At 37.4% G+C, this 14,971-nt stretch overlaps 2 protein-coding genes across 3 annotated transcripts; one reads left to right on the forward strand and one right to left on the reverse strand.

The window, feature by feature from the left end:
* Positions 1-2,328: 2,328 nt before the first annotated feature.
* nat9 (N-acetyltransferase 9) lies at positions 2,329-5,441 on the forward strand. Its single transcript, XM_026178281.1, has 6 exons — positions 2,329-2,526; positions 3,469-3,578; positions 3,667-3,807; positions 3,939-3,998; positions 4,167-4,261; positions 4,353-5,441. Exons 1-6 carry the CDS (start codon positions 2,450-2,452, stop codon positions 4,500-4,502), a joined length of 633 nt encoding a protein of 210 aa, XP_026034066.1. The 5' UTR covers positions 2,329-2,449; the 3' UTR covers positions 4,503-5,441.
* Positions 5,442-8,389: 2,948 nt separating this feature from the next.
* On the reverse strand, positions 8,390-13,425 carry lrrc59 (leucine rich repeat containing 59). 2 transcript variants are annotated; one of them, XM_026178280.1, is made up of 8 exons: positions 13,202-13,425; positions 12,947-13,056; positions 12,730-12,789; positions 12,212-12,370; positions 11,812-11,916; positions 11,657-11,729; positions 10,242-10,433; positions 8,390-10,057 (listed from the first exon to the last, which is right to left on the reverse strand). In XM_026178280.1, the coding sequence occupies exons 2-8, from the start codon at positions 13,046-13,048 to the stop codon at positions 9,777-9,779; spliced, it is 972 nt and encodes a 323-aa protein (XP_026034065.1). In that variant the 5' UTR covers positions 13,049-13,056; positions 13,202-13,425; the 3' UTR covers positions 8,390-9,776. The 2 variants fall into 2 exon arrangements, with proteins under 2 accessions (XP_026034065.1, XP_026034064.1); XM_026178279.1 differs by having other exon boundaries at positions 8,390-10,060.
* Positions 13,426-14,971: the final 1,546 nt, after the last annotated feature.

The raw sequence follows: 14,971 nt of genomic DNA on the forward strand, positions 1-14,971 counted from the left end.
AAAAAAAAATGGACTTAAATTCATCAGATCAGCACGAAGTTGAGTTTTTGCTGCCCCCAAATGGTGAAAAATAAATAAATAAATACATAAATAAATATTTGGGCTCCTACAAGTTTCAGTAACATTTTTTGTGCAATTCTCTGAAGATTCATGTATTACTTTAAAACAAAGGAATATGAATTCTAATGTGAGAAACTATGTAACATAACAATTAGATGATAGGGTTTAATAAAAATGCTGTAATAAGACTCAGATTTTAATATAGATCATCTTAAAGCCAGTGTAGGAAAGTCTTATTTGGCTTGTAAGCATTTCAAATGTAGAGATATTTTCAGTCTAAACCACCAACATAAGAGCAGCCAAACACAAAATATAGACTTTGATATAAACATTCTCATGTTCCTGCTTATTATTCGTCTTTCAACCTCTATGATTTATCCTCAGATCTTTCCGAGTGAACTCCAGAGTGCATCGTGTGTGTAGCAACGTTAGAAAGAGGCATGCTTGCCATATCAAGCTGGGATAAATGGTCTTGAGTTTGTTGTTCCGTGATTTTCTTTTGTGTGTTTTTAAAATTACATTATATTATACTATATTATATCTTAAAATGACTAGTTATTACAAATTGTAATTATTATAATTATTATTTTTATTACAAAAAATCTTACAAATAAGTGGATGGGATAGTCACTTTTTCTTTTTTTTCTCTTTTCTTTAGAAAAACAGAAAAAACTTTTATAATCTTTACGGTACTGTGCAAAAGTCTTGAGCCACTCATCCTTTCTTTGTGTTTTACAAAGAAAATGGGAAATAGGTTCAGCAAGTTATTAAAATATGTGCAAACATAGATGAAAATGCTGTAATTTGAAAATTCTAACTAAAGTCAAAATTTGGTATGACTGCCTTTATTCTTCTACACAGCCTGAAATCTCTCAGGTATCTTCCTTGTAATTTATCTCAGTAGTCTTCAGAAATAGATCTTCAGGATTCAGGAGATTCTTACTTGGATGTTGGCTTCCTTTTGTTCTGTTCTATGTCAAGATGATAACAAACTGCTTCAATAATGTTGCAGGAGGCCAATCAATGACTGGTAGCGTTCAGGTGTGTTTTTCACCCTGCTATGCTTTTACTGCATTGGCAATATGTTTGGTATCAATGTCATTGCTCAGAAATAAAGACACAGTCCTTTCCAGATGGTATTACATGTTGGCAAATTAAAATGCTCGACGCCACTGCTTGACATGCAACTCCAAACCGTGATTTAGCCTCAGCTTTGTTCCACAGATGGCTGTAGACACTCACTGTCGTACCGCTCTCCTCTGATAATAATTTAATATACAAAAATGTACATTTGGATTCATCACTTCATCAAACCTGTTGCCACTGATTTTCAGTCCAGTTCTTGTCTAATTTTGGATACCTCAGCCTTTTCTCCCCATCTCCCCTCGCTAGAGATTAGCCTCTTGACAGCCACCTTTCCACTGAGGGTGAACAGACAGATGAACTGAAGGGCCTGATGCATCTCTCAGGTCCTGTTTCAGGTCTTTCATTGATTTGTTTGGGATATTTCTCAAGGATATGACTTTCAGAAGCTGCTGATAGTTGGTTAGACTTGTCACTTCTTTAGTTGTCCACACTGTCCAGCTTCCTCAAACTTAAGGGCACACTGTACATCATGGAGGTTTTATGCTAATATCTTGATACAAAAATGCTACAAAATTTTATACAATTTAAAATCATTTAAAATAGTTTCTTTGCCAAAATGTCTGTTATGTGTAAGCACATGACTGGTTCATCCATGAGTCACAGGTTAGTGTTAGAAGTTTAAACTCCCCGGAAGGACATTATCACTTACTTTGAAACCAAAGAAAATAAATGATGTGCCATTGTCAATCTTAATATCTTACTAGGGAAATTCCACATGCATAAATGCAAATTTCAAAACTCAATCCCAATATTTAGTTTGTTTTTAATTGAAATTGAATATTACTTAAACTCTCTTAAATGAAATTCAAATTAAAAAGGTTTATCATTAATTGAAATTCATCCAGAAATTTTCAACAAATGAGCTGTCACAGATACAATTTTCAAGCACAAAGCTACTATGAAGTCTGTCACATCCCTTTTTTTCTTCTTTATTTATTTATTTACCCCTCTTATTTTCATTTTCATTGTATTGCTTATTGTTACTCTTATTTGCCCTGAATGTCTACTGTACAAACTGAACTGGAATGATTGACTGTTCACTTTACAATTTCAAATAAAGTTCTGCAAAAACAAAACAAAACCTCCCTGCCTTTCGTGCTTCCTAATCCTGTCCGGCAGGTGGCGCCTCCTGTCTGTGTGACTCCTGTGCGCAGCTGCAGGAAGCGTGTATGCGGAAGCGGTGTCTGAGCAGAAACGTGGATCGCTTTTAAAGTTATTACAGCTTCATCAGCGGTTTGATGCCATGAAGATAAACGAGAACACTTTACTGGAGGGACACAGAGTCGTGCTGGTTCCTTACAACGTAAACCACGTGCCCAGGTAACGTGAACAGCTGTTAGTGGAAGCGATCCCCGCATCACAGCTGTTTACTGTCCTCTGCCCCTTTTATTCCTCTTCTTATCACCACATTTTGTTACAATGTGTGTGTCTCTTTATGTGACAGTCTTTTAGTGCTAAGTATAAAACATTTGTTTACAATAGCATTTACAACTGCACAAGGAAAGGCAATACAAAGAATAAAGATTAATCCGTTCAGGTCATATTTACTGCTTAATGACACATTATTTGTCTTTAGTAAAGAGTATGTTTTAAGGCAGAGGTATCAAATACGTGGTCTTTCAAAGGCTTTGCGAAGTGTGAAACCTGGAAAAAGGAGGCATAATCTTAGCCTTTTCTCTGCTTTTGCACTATTAACTATTGTGTTGCAACTCGTTAAGATGTATTGCACTATAAGAGTGTTTCTAAACTGGTCATCCCCCTAAATTAATGTTAGAGATAACCTGTCATATAACACTGAAATAAAATGACTGAGCCACACAGTCATGCAGATGTTTTTCTCTGAGTTCTCATTCAGCTCATCGTTTGTTTTTCCATCGGATGCTTCTTTACATGTGAGTGTGGCTGTAAAAGTTAGTTAAATAGTTTGTCATGCAGCAGTTTTATTGACATAGCCAGCTGGAGAACTCCTGAACAGGTTGAGCCAGAAGCAAGATGCATATCTGCCACAGTTGTCTTCTATTATAGCCTTTTTCACAGCAAAATCACAAGTACCTCCCATATCATATCTGTATTAAAACATATAGTTCATAATTACCGTAATTCTGGCAATAATAGATTTTTCTCAACCCATTATTTATTTATTTTTTATTATTACAGCAAATGTTTCAATTTCTGAGTAATTTAGTTTGATCATAGTAACCAGCTGTCTTTGTTATTTCATATTTCCTGGGCGTCTTTATTAGTGAGTTTAACTTCATCCAGGTATCATGAGTGGATGAAGTCTCCGGAGCTGCAGCAGCTGACCGCTTCAGAGCCGCTGACCCTGGATCAGGAGTACGACATGCAGAAGAGCTGGAGGGAAGATGACGACAGTGAGGAGCCGTCAGTAGACATGATAGGAAAGCAATGCCAAGAAAAGCATTTTCATTGTGTTTGTGTGTTTTTATGTTGCCTTTCCAGAGTGCACGTTCATAATTTTGGACAAGCAGCGGTGGGCTGACCCCAGTGTGGAGGAGGAGCAGTGCATGGTGGGAGATGTCAACATCTTCCTGACTGATCCAACAGACCCTTCGCTGGCTGAGCTGGAGATCATGATAGCAGGTTCTTAAAAACATCTATAAGAGAGCAATCAGTGCATTTTTACATGCTCGGTGCAGACTTTTTGTTCAGTTGTTACATTGTTTTGATTCTGTGATAAAGAAGAAGTGTTTTTATTGTTTGTTTTTTAACAGAGCCCAGTTACAGAGGCAAGGGCATCGGAAAGGAGGTGACACGTATGATGATGTGCTATGGTGAGGCAGCCAGAACAGTCTGTCAGACTTTTAAAGATTTCTGTATGGAAATGAAAGATTTTTTCAGCCTTTTTTTTAAGTACTGTAGACAGTATAGTACAGTTTTTACATTACATTTGTAAAAAACAGTTATTTTATGGTGGTGATTAGCGTGTTTTCCTCCATCAGGAGTCACCAAACTCGGAGTCAGAAAGTTCCAAGCAAAGATCGGGCTGGAGAACCAGGTCAGCATCACCATGTTCAAGAAGCTCCACTTCCAAGAGGTAACCAGATCCCACTGTGTGGAATTGTGGATATGCTCTATAAAATAAACCTTTTCTTTGGGAATTCAATACAAAGTCTTGCTTGCTGCAGGTGTCGCAGTGTGCAGTGTTTAAAGAGGTGACACTCGAGCTGACGGTAGATGAGTCCGTTCGGACGAAGCTGCTGGACGATGCAGCTCACGTGAAGGAACGAGATTACAGACAGACCTGCAGCAGCGGACCTGAACTGCTCTCACAGTGAGGTTCTATACTGAGCTTCTCACTCACCTTCTAAAGACTTCAGCTTGTGAAGCAGGATGATGTGACAGGATGACATGTGAATCTGAAAACTTGCAACAGAATTCTGTATTCGAGTCACAAGAAATGTTATTTTCTGTCACATAGTGGCAAAAAATTCTGATTATAAGACAAACAGAGGCAGACAAGGACAAAGCCATACCTCATTATACAATTTTAAATAAGGAAATCCAGATTCACAATAGAGTTGAATGGGTTCTTCCTTTTTGGATACGCTTCACCAGGTTTGTGGAATTCGTCTTGGTGGTTTTGGTGTGATCTTGCTGGATGTTGGACTTTGCGGAGGAAAAAACCTGCAAATTGTAACCTGAACACTGTTGAAAAACAAATGCATAGGTGTGAATATGACATCAAACTTTCATCCTCACGTATCAAATCGTGTACTGTAGTCGAGACATTGATTTAACCGTTGTCATCTCCGACCCGAGGAGTAAAATGAAATGAAAGATGCTGTGGCTGATGTTTTTAGTGGAGCTGGTTCACTTTATATTGATTGCGTACCACCTTAGCAAACTAGAAATCACTTGCCAATGCAAAGATTTGTGCTTCTCTATCTATAAACCAAGTTAATATCTTTGGTGTCCTTTGTTTGGAGAAGCTTTACACTTAAAATTGAAAGGTGATGTTTTTATGTTTGGTTCAGTATTTCTATTGACCAGTTCTGACTTTTTGAAACTAAACTTCAAATTGGACCAAACTGATGGTTTTAGTCACCAGCTTTCAGCAGCATTAGGCGCTACTTCTTTTTAATTATTCACTCTGTCCCCAGAATGAAATTAAGAGCTTTTTTCCACTTACTGATGCACAGCCATTAAAAACCACAGCCTAATGTGTTATTTACACATCTCTTATACATTAAAGTCTCATATTCCTCTTAATGTCACATATTTTTCTCAATTTTGTTGCTGAAAACTGGTTGGTGTCAAACATTAAATGCCAGCTGCGGGAGCTTTATTGCCATGTTTATTTTCATACTTCATACTCCTAAATCTCACTGTCCTCCTATTCAGTCAACAATGGACATTCATGAGGTCTTGAGATTCAGGAAAAAGGACTAGATGTTACAGTCCCTGATGCATTGCTTTAGATGGAGAGACTCTTGAGGGATGGCTGTCATGAGGAAAGGCAGCCCAGAAACTTTACCAGCAGTACACATCGTTCTGTGCCTCAACTTTCGGTCTTACCCAGGCTAATCTGCCATTTTCCTTCCTTGGTTAGGTTTAGGGATTAGAGATCTGATCTAGATTATCATTTTAAAGTTTAGGACACATCGTCAGTAGTGGACCTTGGATTCATCGGGTGTTTCGGCCATTATCACTAGACCCCCTCATATAAGGAGGCCCTGCCAGGGTTGATCAGGCCCTAGAGCGTGTCACTGGTTTATGTTAAACTGTTATTTTTCTTCTCCTTTCTTCTGTTTAGTTTCCTACAGTTTATTTTCTATCTATTCACTGCAACTGAGAAATAATACTTACCTCTTTAGCATTTATGGAGCCTAAATTCTTCAAAGGGGTAGAAATGATGATAGAGAGAAGTAACACAAAAGGGACAAGATAGGAGAGAGCAGAGAGGAGAGCCGGAAGGGGGGCGCCCAATCTGGCTTCCCAGACCTCCCCGCCGGATCGGGCTGTACGCTCCACTTCCCCACTGCCTCCCAGAAAAGGGGAGAAGGGCAGAATATAAGATCGTAACTAACAAACTAATTAAAATTTTCCTCTTCTCCTCATCAACTTCAGTTAAGTCGTATCATTACTGTGTGATATTAGCACAAGTGTGATACAAGCTAATGCTAGTCTACACCTTAAGGGAGTTCTGCAGTTAGGTCCATAAGTTTTTGGACATGTCATATTTGTGATTTTTGTCCCTGTACACAACCACAGTGGATTTCATATCAAAGAGCAGAGATGTGATTGAAATGCACGCTTTCATCTGCATCCACCTTCAGTTTCTGCTTCTTTGTGGGTCTTTCGGCCTTCAGTAACTGAAGACCATGCTACACTGGGTTCAGATCATGTGACTGACTGGGCTATTGAAGAATACAATCCAGATGATTCTTAAACTGTCAGGATTTCCTTTTTTATAAAGACATCTGTTGATTGCTGACCTGTGAAAGGTTTTTTCCCCATCAAGTTTAAGACTTGAAATCAACTCCAGATGAACTCCAGATTTATCTGCCTAATTTGTCATTAAATAATGATGGAACAGGCCTCATGGAGCTGTAAAATGGATTACTTCTGAGCCCTTAAAATAGGGAAAAGATATATAGAAATTCCAAAACAGGTGATATAATGTACTTTTTTTTCTCAAAATTACCCTCAAAAAAAGTAATTCTCCCAAAAACATGGACCTAACGAAAAGCAGATTGCAGTGTGGCTGCTTGAATGATTGTTCAAGACTGAAATGATTTCTTTCAGTCTTGTTTTGTTAGACTTGAACTGAGAGGTACTTTTTTTTTTTGAAGAATTGCTACATTAACTTCAGTTGTGACGCCAAACCTTTAATTGAATTTCCTTCCAACCCTATTTTGGAAAATCAGATTTAGGAAACACGAACCGCCACTAAAGGCACTTTCCACCCATTTTCTTTCTTTTTTTTAAAAACTTATTTGTTGTGGTTTCCCAGACTTCATTCACACAAAATGGTCGTATTAGACAAAAAGCTAATGGATGGCAGCGGCAGCTAAAACGGAACGCTTTGTTGGTCATATTAGGTGGTTTATAGTCTCAGGTTTCAATTGTCCAAGGAGTGCATTCTGAGTAATGTTTGTGGTATTGTTTGCAATTTCTAGCTCGTTTAGTTTAGTTTTAGTCTAGTTTTGGAGAATGGCTCTAACAGCACAGAGTCCTCTGAGGTGTCTTAGTGCAGCTGTAAAAGTGGATCAAGATGTTTTCTTAAACACTAACAATGATCATCAATGGTAACTTGAATATGAGCATTATAGTTCTTTTTTGACCTTCTAAGCTGCATTTCACCACCAAGCCCATCCTGGTGCTTTAACATATAACATACCAAATAATCACATGAGCTCCACCTGTTTGTCACATTGATGTAATAAAGTCAGAAGCTCCAGAGAAGCTACATTCAGGCTCATTACACACTGATTCTCTATTACTTTCTCCATCACCTGAGTACTTTATGTTTCACAACATTTTACAACAACGTTAAACATTTCACCAAACTGCAAAACCCAGGAAGCCAACTATCCAACTTGTTGGGGTTATAACTAAAGAAACGTGTCAGCGTTTACATAAATGACCAGGATGTTGACCATTTCTTCTATTCCATATTGCACCACCTCAACACTATTTTGAATGCTATGCTAAAGCTGAAATACGTCGAATTAGCAGAGGAGAGATGGAACTTAAAAAAAAATGCATAGTACAAGTCCTGCCTTTATTTATTGTCTGCAGCTAATGTCATGAAATGGCAGTGCAGAGACTGAACACTATATTTTACATTAACAAAGACAAAACTAGACCTGAACCTATTGACGGCATTTTCTTGTCACCAAGGTGTTATTCTGTCACAAACAATATATGAGCCAAATATGTTTTGCAGCACATTTAATTATGCCGACAGGAAAATTACACAAAAAAACAATTTTTTTTTAAAAGGCTTTTTATTTACACTGCTAATTCAATATGCACATTGAACTAGCAGTCTTGGGGGTTAGAAAGACATAGATAGACATGCCACGCTTTTAAAAACAGCACACCACTCTTTCAATAAAGTGAAAATGAATGAAATTCACAACTAAAGATGTTTGAAACAGAATATCTGAATGAGTTTTATTTGTCCTTCACCGCTGCATCTGAATTAAACATTCATTTATTGCGACAGTAGCAAAGCTTGTTTATTGGTAGTCCAGTTTAAAGACAAATTTACAGTTTGTACATTGTTACTGAAAAATTAGGTCTGCGATAAATACTCACAGTTGGGAAGCAGGAAAAATCTATGAAATGATACAATCTGTGCAGGATTTATGGAAAAAAAGAGTTATCAAGTTTAAAATGACCTGTTGTATTAGAATCATCAGCATTGGCTGAGCTTTAATTTATATCAGAACTGAAATTATTTAGTATTTCTAAATTTGCACATTGAGCTTTCAAGGTAAACGTTTGTTTTCTGATTTGCTGTTTTTTTTAAAATTATAAACGCACATAAAGGAAACAGAGCTTTATAGTGAAATGGAAGACATCGAATTCAATCTTGGAAGATGGTTGTTGGGCCACTGGATGGAGGCCATCCTTTCCTATTGATAAAGATCTCTTCCTATGACATTCATACACCATCAAAGTAATGAATTACACTTTATTTATTTGTGCAGACAGATTTCTTGCACGTACTACAGCAGCATTTATTTATTATGCAGAAAAACCGAGATGTGCTGTTGAAATTGCCCTTTTCTTTTATTAAACGGGATTCGATTTGTGGTTAAGCAACTTTACACCGTCAGAAAGGGGATTTTTGCTCTTGTTAAAGATCTGGAAGCAGGAAACAGGATGTACTAAACAAGAGATTTTGCTCTCTGCTGGATAATACCGACACTTTTTCTTAATTACCTCTGATATCTTTGGTATTCGTGTGACTGAAAATGTTTTGCCGGCTGAGGATATAAGCTGTGACAACATAAAATCCACTTCTATCATTTGGACTCCAAAGTGCAAAATTAAGGAGGGTTGACTATATGGCTGGAAAGGCTTTGTATTGACACAGCTTTTACTGCACATGCTCAGACTGCCTAATCTAACACTGGCAAATGGACAACTGTGACTGGCAGCTAACATGTGACTGGTGCAGCACAGACAGGGCCCCCTGACACTTCACTGAACGTCTCTCAAATACAGCCTGTGCTCCGTGTAATGCACAGAAAACAAACCAGCTGGCTGCTGGTCAAAGTGCAAAACATGGTTGACAGGGAGACATTTAAGATGATTACTTCTTCTTCTTTTTTATAAAACACACTGTAGTACAAAGAGGGTACAAGAGAGACAATTCCATAGGAATTTAAGATGGTTTTCACACCTGTTCCATTGTCATTTATCTGTACAGACCTTTCACCTCCCCAGCATCACAAACATGGTAAGGAGATGCAGGGTTACCCATTTTAATGAGACTCATGATTTCTCATATTTAAAAAACAAACACACAAAATCCCTTGGTTCACAGGTGATAGTGGAAAACCTGGAGCTCTGAGCTTTGATGGAGGCTTGAGTATTTAGTTCTTAGATGTTTGTGTGGATTCGAGAAACTCTTTCGCTGCAGTCGACAGATTCTGCACCAGCTGTCTGAGCACAATCTGCTGCTCTTTGGCCCAGGATAGGCCGTCGTCCACTGCGGCGTTTATCGGCAGACAGAAAGCTTCCTTTTGCAGGTCAGTCAGGTGACAGACAGCGGCGACTCCAGCCAATCCCACAAGCAGCAGGAGGAGGAGCTTGAAGATCAGACCAATGACAGAACGGCGAGGTTTAGGCTTAGACTCCACAGCGACCTTTTTATCTGCTGTAACGAAACACATGCTTGATATCAGAGTGACTCGTCAAACCAGAAATAAAAGATTTTCTGACCACTTTGAGTGATTTGTGCATTTCAAAGAAAAAGGAAAAAAGAAAAGGCCTGTTACAAGCTGAATAAAGTCTTCAAACATAGATACGAATACTTTCTATTTCAATAGATTTACCACCTGCTGCCTGTCCGTTCTTCTTCTTCTTCTCCTCACTTTTCTTCTTCTGTTGCTCTTGTGCAGCCAGTGCTGCCTTCTGAGCATTGTACTCTTTCCTCCTCTTCTCCTTCTCCTCTGCCTTTTCCCGTTTGCGAGCCTCCCTCTCTCTGGCCTCCCTCTCCCTCTGCTTCGCCTCCCTCTTCCTCTCCAGCTCTGATTAAAGGATGAAGGAAATGTGGCCAGAAGAGATGCAATTACACAGATTTATTCTTGCTGGGACATTATAAGCTTGTATTTCAGGGAGCTTTTTCCTGCTGTCCATAAATGAGATGAAGTGCATTTACTTCTTTTCACAGCGGCAACAAGACTCCCATTAACAACGATCCTCTCAGTCTGTTGTTTGCGATACTTTTTCAAATAATCCAGAACAAAAACAACCCACAAAATTATTGTGCGAGTCTGCACTAACCTTTAAATACATTTATCTAACTGAAAACTCAGATTTTTAACAATGATAGATTTGAGTGGTGGAGCAATGCATGACTGAATGAAAGAATTCATGAACACACTTTACAGTAAAGTCGTAAGTATAGTTTTCCTTGTTTCATTTGTCTTGATGTCTGCTTTTTAGATTCATACTATTTAGACTTTTTGTGTTTTAAACCCCCAACTAGGAACATAACATACTTGTGCCTGTGTAAAAATAAACTAGCGTAATAGCAGTCTTATTTTACACATGTAATCATTCTGTGTCACTGCAACTTTTAACCACAATGTTTTAATAGTAAGAACAATATTAATTGTGATAGAATTCACCCTCAAAGTCCCACATTTTCATCAGAATTATTTTTTATTATTCATTCATTTATTATTTATTTTTATTATTATTATTTTTCCTGTTTTATGGGGTTTTTTGTTTTAATAGCACTTCTGTAGTATTAATTCTATAATCCTCCATTTTTATTCAGTCAACATTTTCAAATCCTTTTATAGTCTGTTCCAAGGGCACAATGAGACTCGTGCTTCATTAATGTACATCAATCAGTGTGAATACTAATGGTTGATAACATCTAAGTTTCCTTACTATACGCAGAGCATTTTAAATGTGCGTTTTCATAATTTCTACAACCCTGGATCTCAGTAAGAAATACTTAACTTCACTGTATTCCACTGCATTTGTTTTTTTAAAGCTACAGATGAAGTTTCCGCTACATTTCACACAACTTCAAAAATGTGTTGTTTGTGTGGACGATACACAGGATAAATATGTTCCTGTAACACTTGGGGAGGATATGACCCCACTTTGCAAATCAGTTTCTTTTAATGTATCAAACAGTTTTCTCAACCAAATGCAACAGTATACTTGTTAGTTTAAAATAGCTTTTTTTCTCCTAGTTATTACTTTTTTGAAGTTCTCGAATGATTATGTTGCCTACCTTTTTCTCTTAAAAGTCGTTTCTCTCGAGCATGATCGACCTCCTCCTGAATGGCTCTCATGTGCTGCAGAACCTAAAAAACCCCCACGATCTTTAGTATTGGACGCATTTATGGTAATATCATCAATTTGCTGACTCGTCATTCTCTCTGTCACCTTAGTGGCGCACTGTTTGCACTGTTTCTCATCCAGACAGTCTCCTGCTGCCTTGGCCAGGCCAAGCTCCAGTGGGTTATCCTTTAGGTCCAACCATTTGAGACTCTGAACACAAAGACACACACAGAAAGAGCCAAAACTGAGCTTGGGAACCTCAACAACCACACGCTTCACACCTTGTAATTACAAAGTAAGAAAACAGCAAGTTATCAGCAGCAAAGGTTAACAAAAAAGCAAAGGATTTTTGTTTAGAAACATATACTAGCGTCTTCCTGAGATTTAGGAGATTTACATCCAGTAGGTCAAACTCTGGCTATGAATTTAGCTCTTTATGCTAAGCTAAGGCTGCTGGATGAGGCTAACTTAAACAATGGATGCACATCTATCAAAGAACACCCACCCTGAGCTGAGAGAAGCTCACTGGCAGGTTTGTCAGCTTATTGTTGTACAGGTCTAGATGCTGAAGGTTCACCAGGTTCCCCAGGTCATCTGGGAGACCGGTCAGCTGGTTTTTACTCAGATCCACCTTCACTAGGTGGGTCAGGTTGCAGAATTCTGGCTGCAGGAGGATAACCCAGTCAAAGAGACACACAGCAGTTATAAACATCCCAGCTCATTCATTAAGACATTTGAATGCATGCAGGGTAATTCAACTTGTCGCTCCCAGAGTTTCAGAAAATGTAAGTTACTGAAAATACTTCACTAAAGCAAGAGTGATTACTTTTTAAAACAATGAAAAAGTAACTAAGACAAAGAAATACTTAAAACATTTGAAGATGATCAATTACCTAATAAGATAAAATAATTTTGACCTCTAAAACTTCTCAAACAAACAGTCTTTGCAAGAAATTATATTATTAAGAGCATCAACTTGATCAAAAACAAACAAAATGTTTAATCTGAGTGTTCAATACTCACAGGAAGGGAGGTAATGTTGTTACAAGATAAGTCCACAACTGTTACTTTGGGGAACAAGGCCTATTGGAAAACATCACATTACAAGTCAAGTTTGACATTAGTGGCAGGTAATTATTTAACAGACATTTTAACCAAGAAACAGAAATGGGAACAAACCACAGCAGAGTAACGGTGAGTGTAAAACTACAGTATGCTTTGAAGCAGCTGAGTAACTTACCAGCTCCCTGACTGGCACCTCAGTGAGATTACACAAGCTCAGGTCCACTTCATTCCCACTGATTTTATCCTTCAGGTTCAACACTTTGCTGTTTTTACTCATCCTGGAGTCTGTGGTGAGTAAACACACATCACAAGGACTGTCACAAAGAAATACTGACATGAGTGGCCAGTTTCTGTAGTTTTTTACTGCAGATACTTCTGAACTAGCAACAGGAAAACCCTGCAATGTGAACATTTTACGCGACCTGCTCACCTGTTTCGACAGCTGCGGCACAACTGTGTTAAAAAGTGAAACACGACGAAAGAGAGCGACGGATTCACCTTGTAAATGTGGTTAAAATGCGTTAGAAGGAGAGCTCTATAAGGCTGGAGAAACTGCTTCTGGCAGCACTGACTGCTTCAATGAAAATCCACGTCACTAACTGAGCGACAATACGGAGATACTGAAGCGAACAGCGCCCCCTGTAGCAACGGAGGAAACAGCGCACTGCAACCAGTGCTATCTTTGATCTTATTCTTAAAAGTCATAATATACTAAATTATAAATGATGAATATGATAATATGAAATTATTAAATAAAATATAAATTGTGAGTAATAATTATAAACAAATTAAAATAGTTAGTGTGTGGGGGCAATAGAAATGGCAGTTATATTTGATGTGTCAATCCATGCTTCTCTTCTTGACATCCCTCAAGTGCAAAAGAACCCAAACTTCAGCATCTTCTCTTAAATTTACATAGATGTGAAATTAAGAGGCTTAAACTGATTGTACAAGAGGAAGCTTTAATGAAAAGTTTTGCAATTGTGCAGCGTTTCTAATGGAAGAATTAATGAAAGAGTCCCTTTAGCGCTGAGCCCAAAGACAAATGATCTACTATATCTTTCACCAGGCATTGCTATTAAATTGAATGTTGAGAAATTCTGTAATTCAGAATTTGTGAAAATTTACATTGTGATTTGTAAATGTAAATTTACAAATAATAAAATTGTACCACCTGCAACTTTTAAAATACAACATCAAGAAATAGCCAGAACCAATGTTTTATCAATGCCAACTTTCTAGAAATTGGCAATAGTCTAACACTGCACCAAATTTAAAATATATTATATAATAAGAAGAAGAAGAAGAAGAAAGAAGAAAAAGTATTTACCATTTTGGATAGCTTACAGCGTGGAGGTAGATCTCTCTGGACTGCACACTCACCCACACACATACACTCAACAGGAACACTTTCCTTAATTCTCTGTGACACACATTTAGACATTGCTCAAATATTTTGGTTCATATTAACATGATAGTAGGACAAAGTTGCTGTCGATTTGTCAGCTGGACATCCATGATGTGATAATGTTTCAATACATCCCAAAGGTGCTAGGTTGATTGGCTGGTTATGTTTGATTGGCTATTTAGACATTTACAACAACAAGCAGTTAAACAAGTGTACCTCATAAAGACCGCTGATTGTACATTCCAATTTCCATTTATTTTATTTTTTTCATTTGATCACCTTTGATACATGCTCCTGGTTGGTTTTTTGGTTGTTATAGAAAGACATAATGACTACGCATTAAAAGAGCATACAGTTGTAAATGTGCACATAAAGCAGCAGTAGCTACATTGTTTTACATTCCCACAGATGAGCTTTTAACTCGATTTGTCAGCTACACTTACAAAACAATAGACTTTAAATAATTCATTGTGTACTTGAAGAATAAACTGAGCATTTCACATCAAAAGAGTGTAATACATACAGTAATGTATAACAGGTCAGTAAATATTAGATGCATCAGATGAGACAAAATTGACCTAACTGGCCTATTCCTTGGTTTAATCAAAAGGAAATGAACTACAGGTGTGAACAAAGACCACACATAAGTACATGTAATCGGCAATATTTATTATTATTATTATTATTAATTATTATTATTATTATTATTATTATTATTATTATTATTATTATTATTATTATTATTAATTATTATTATTATTATTGTTGTTATTTCATTGGACTTTAGAGATA

The sequence above is a fragment of the Astatotilapia calliptera genome, chromosome 8 (assembly GCF_900246225.1).
Source record: "Astatotilapia calliptera chromosome 8, fAstCal1.2, whole genome shotgun sequence".
Classification (NCBI taxonomy): Eukaryota; Metazoa; Chordata; class Actinopteri; order Cichliformes; family Cichlidae; genus Astatotilapia; species Astatotilapia calliptera.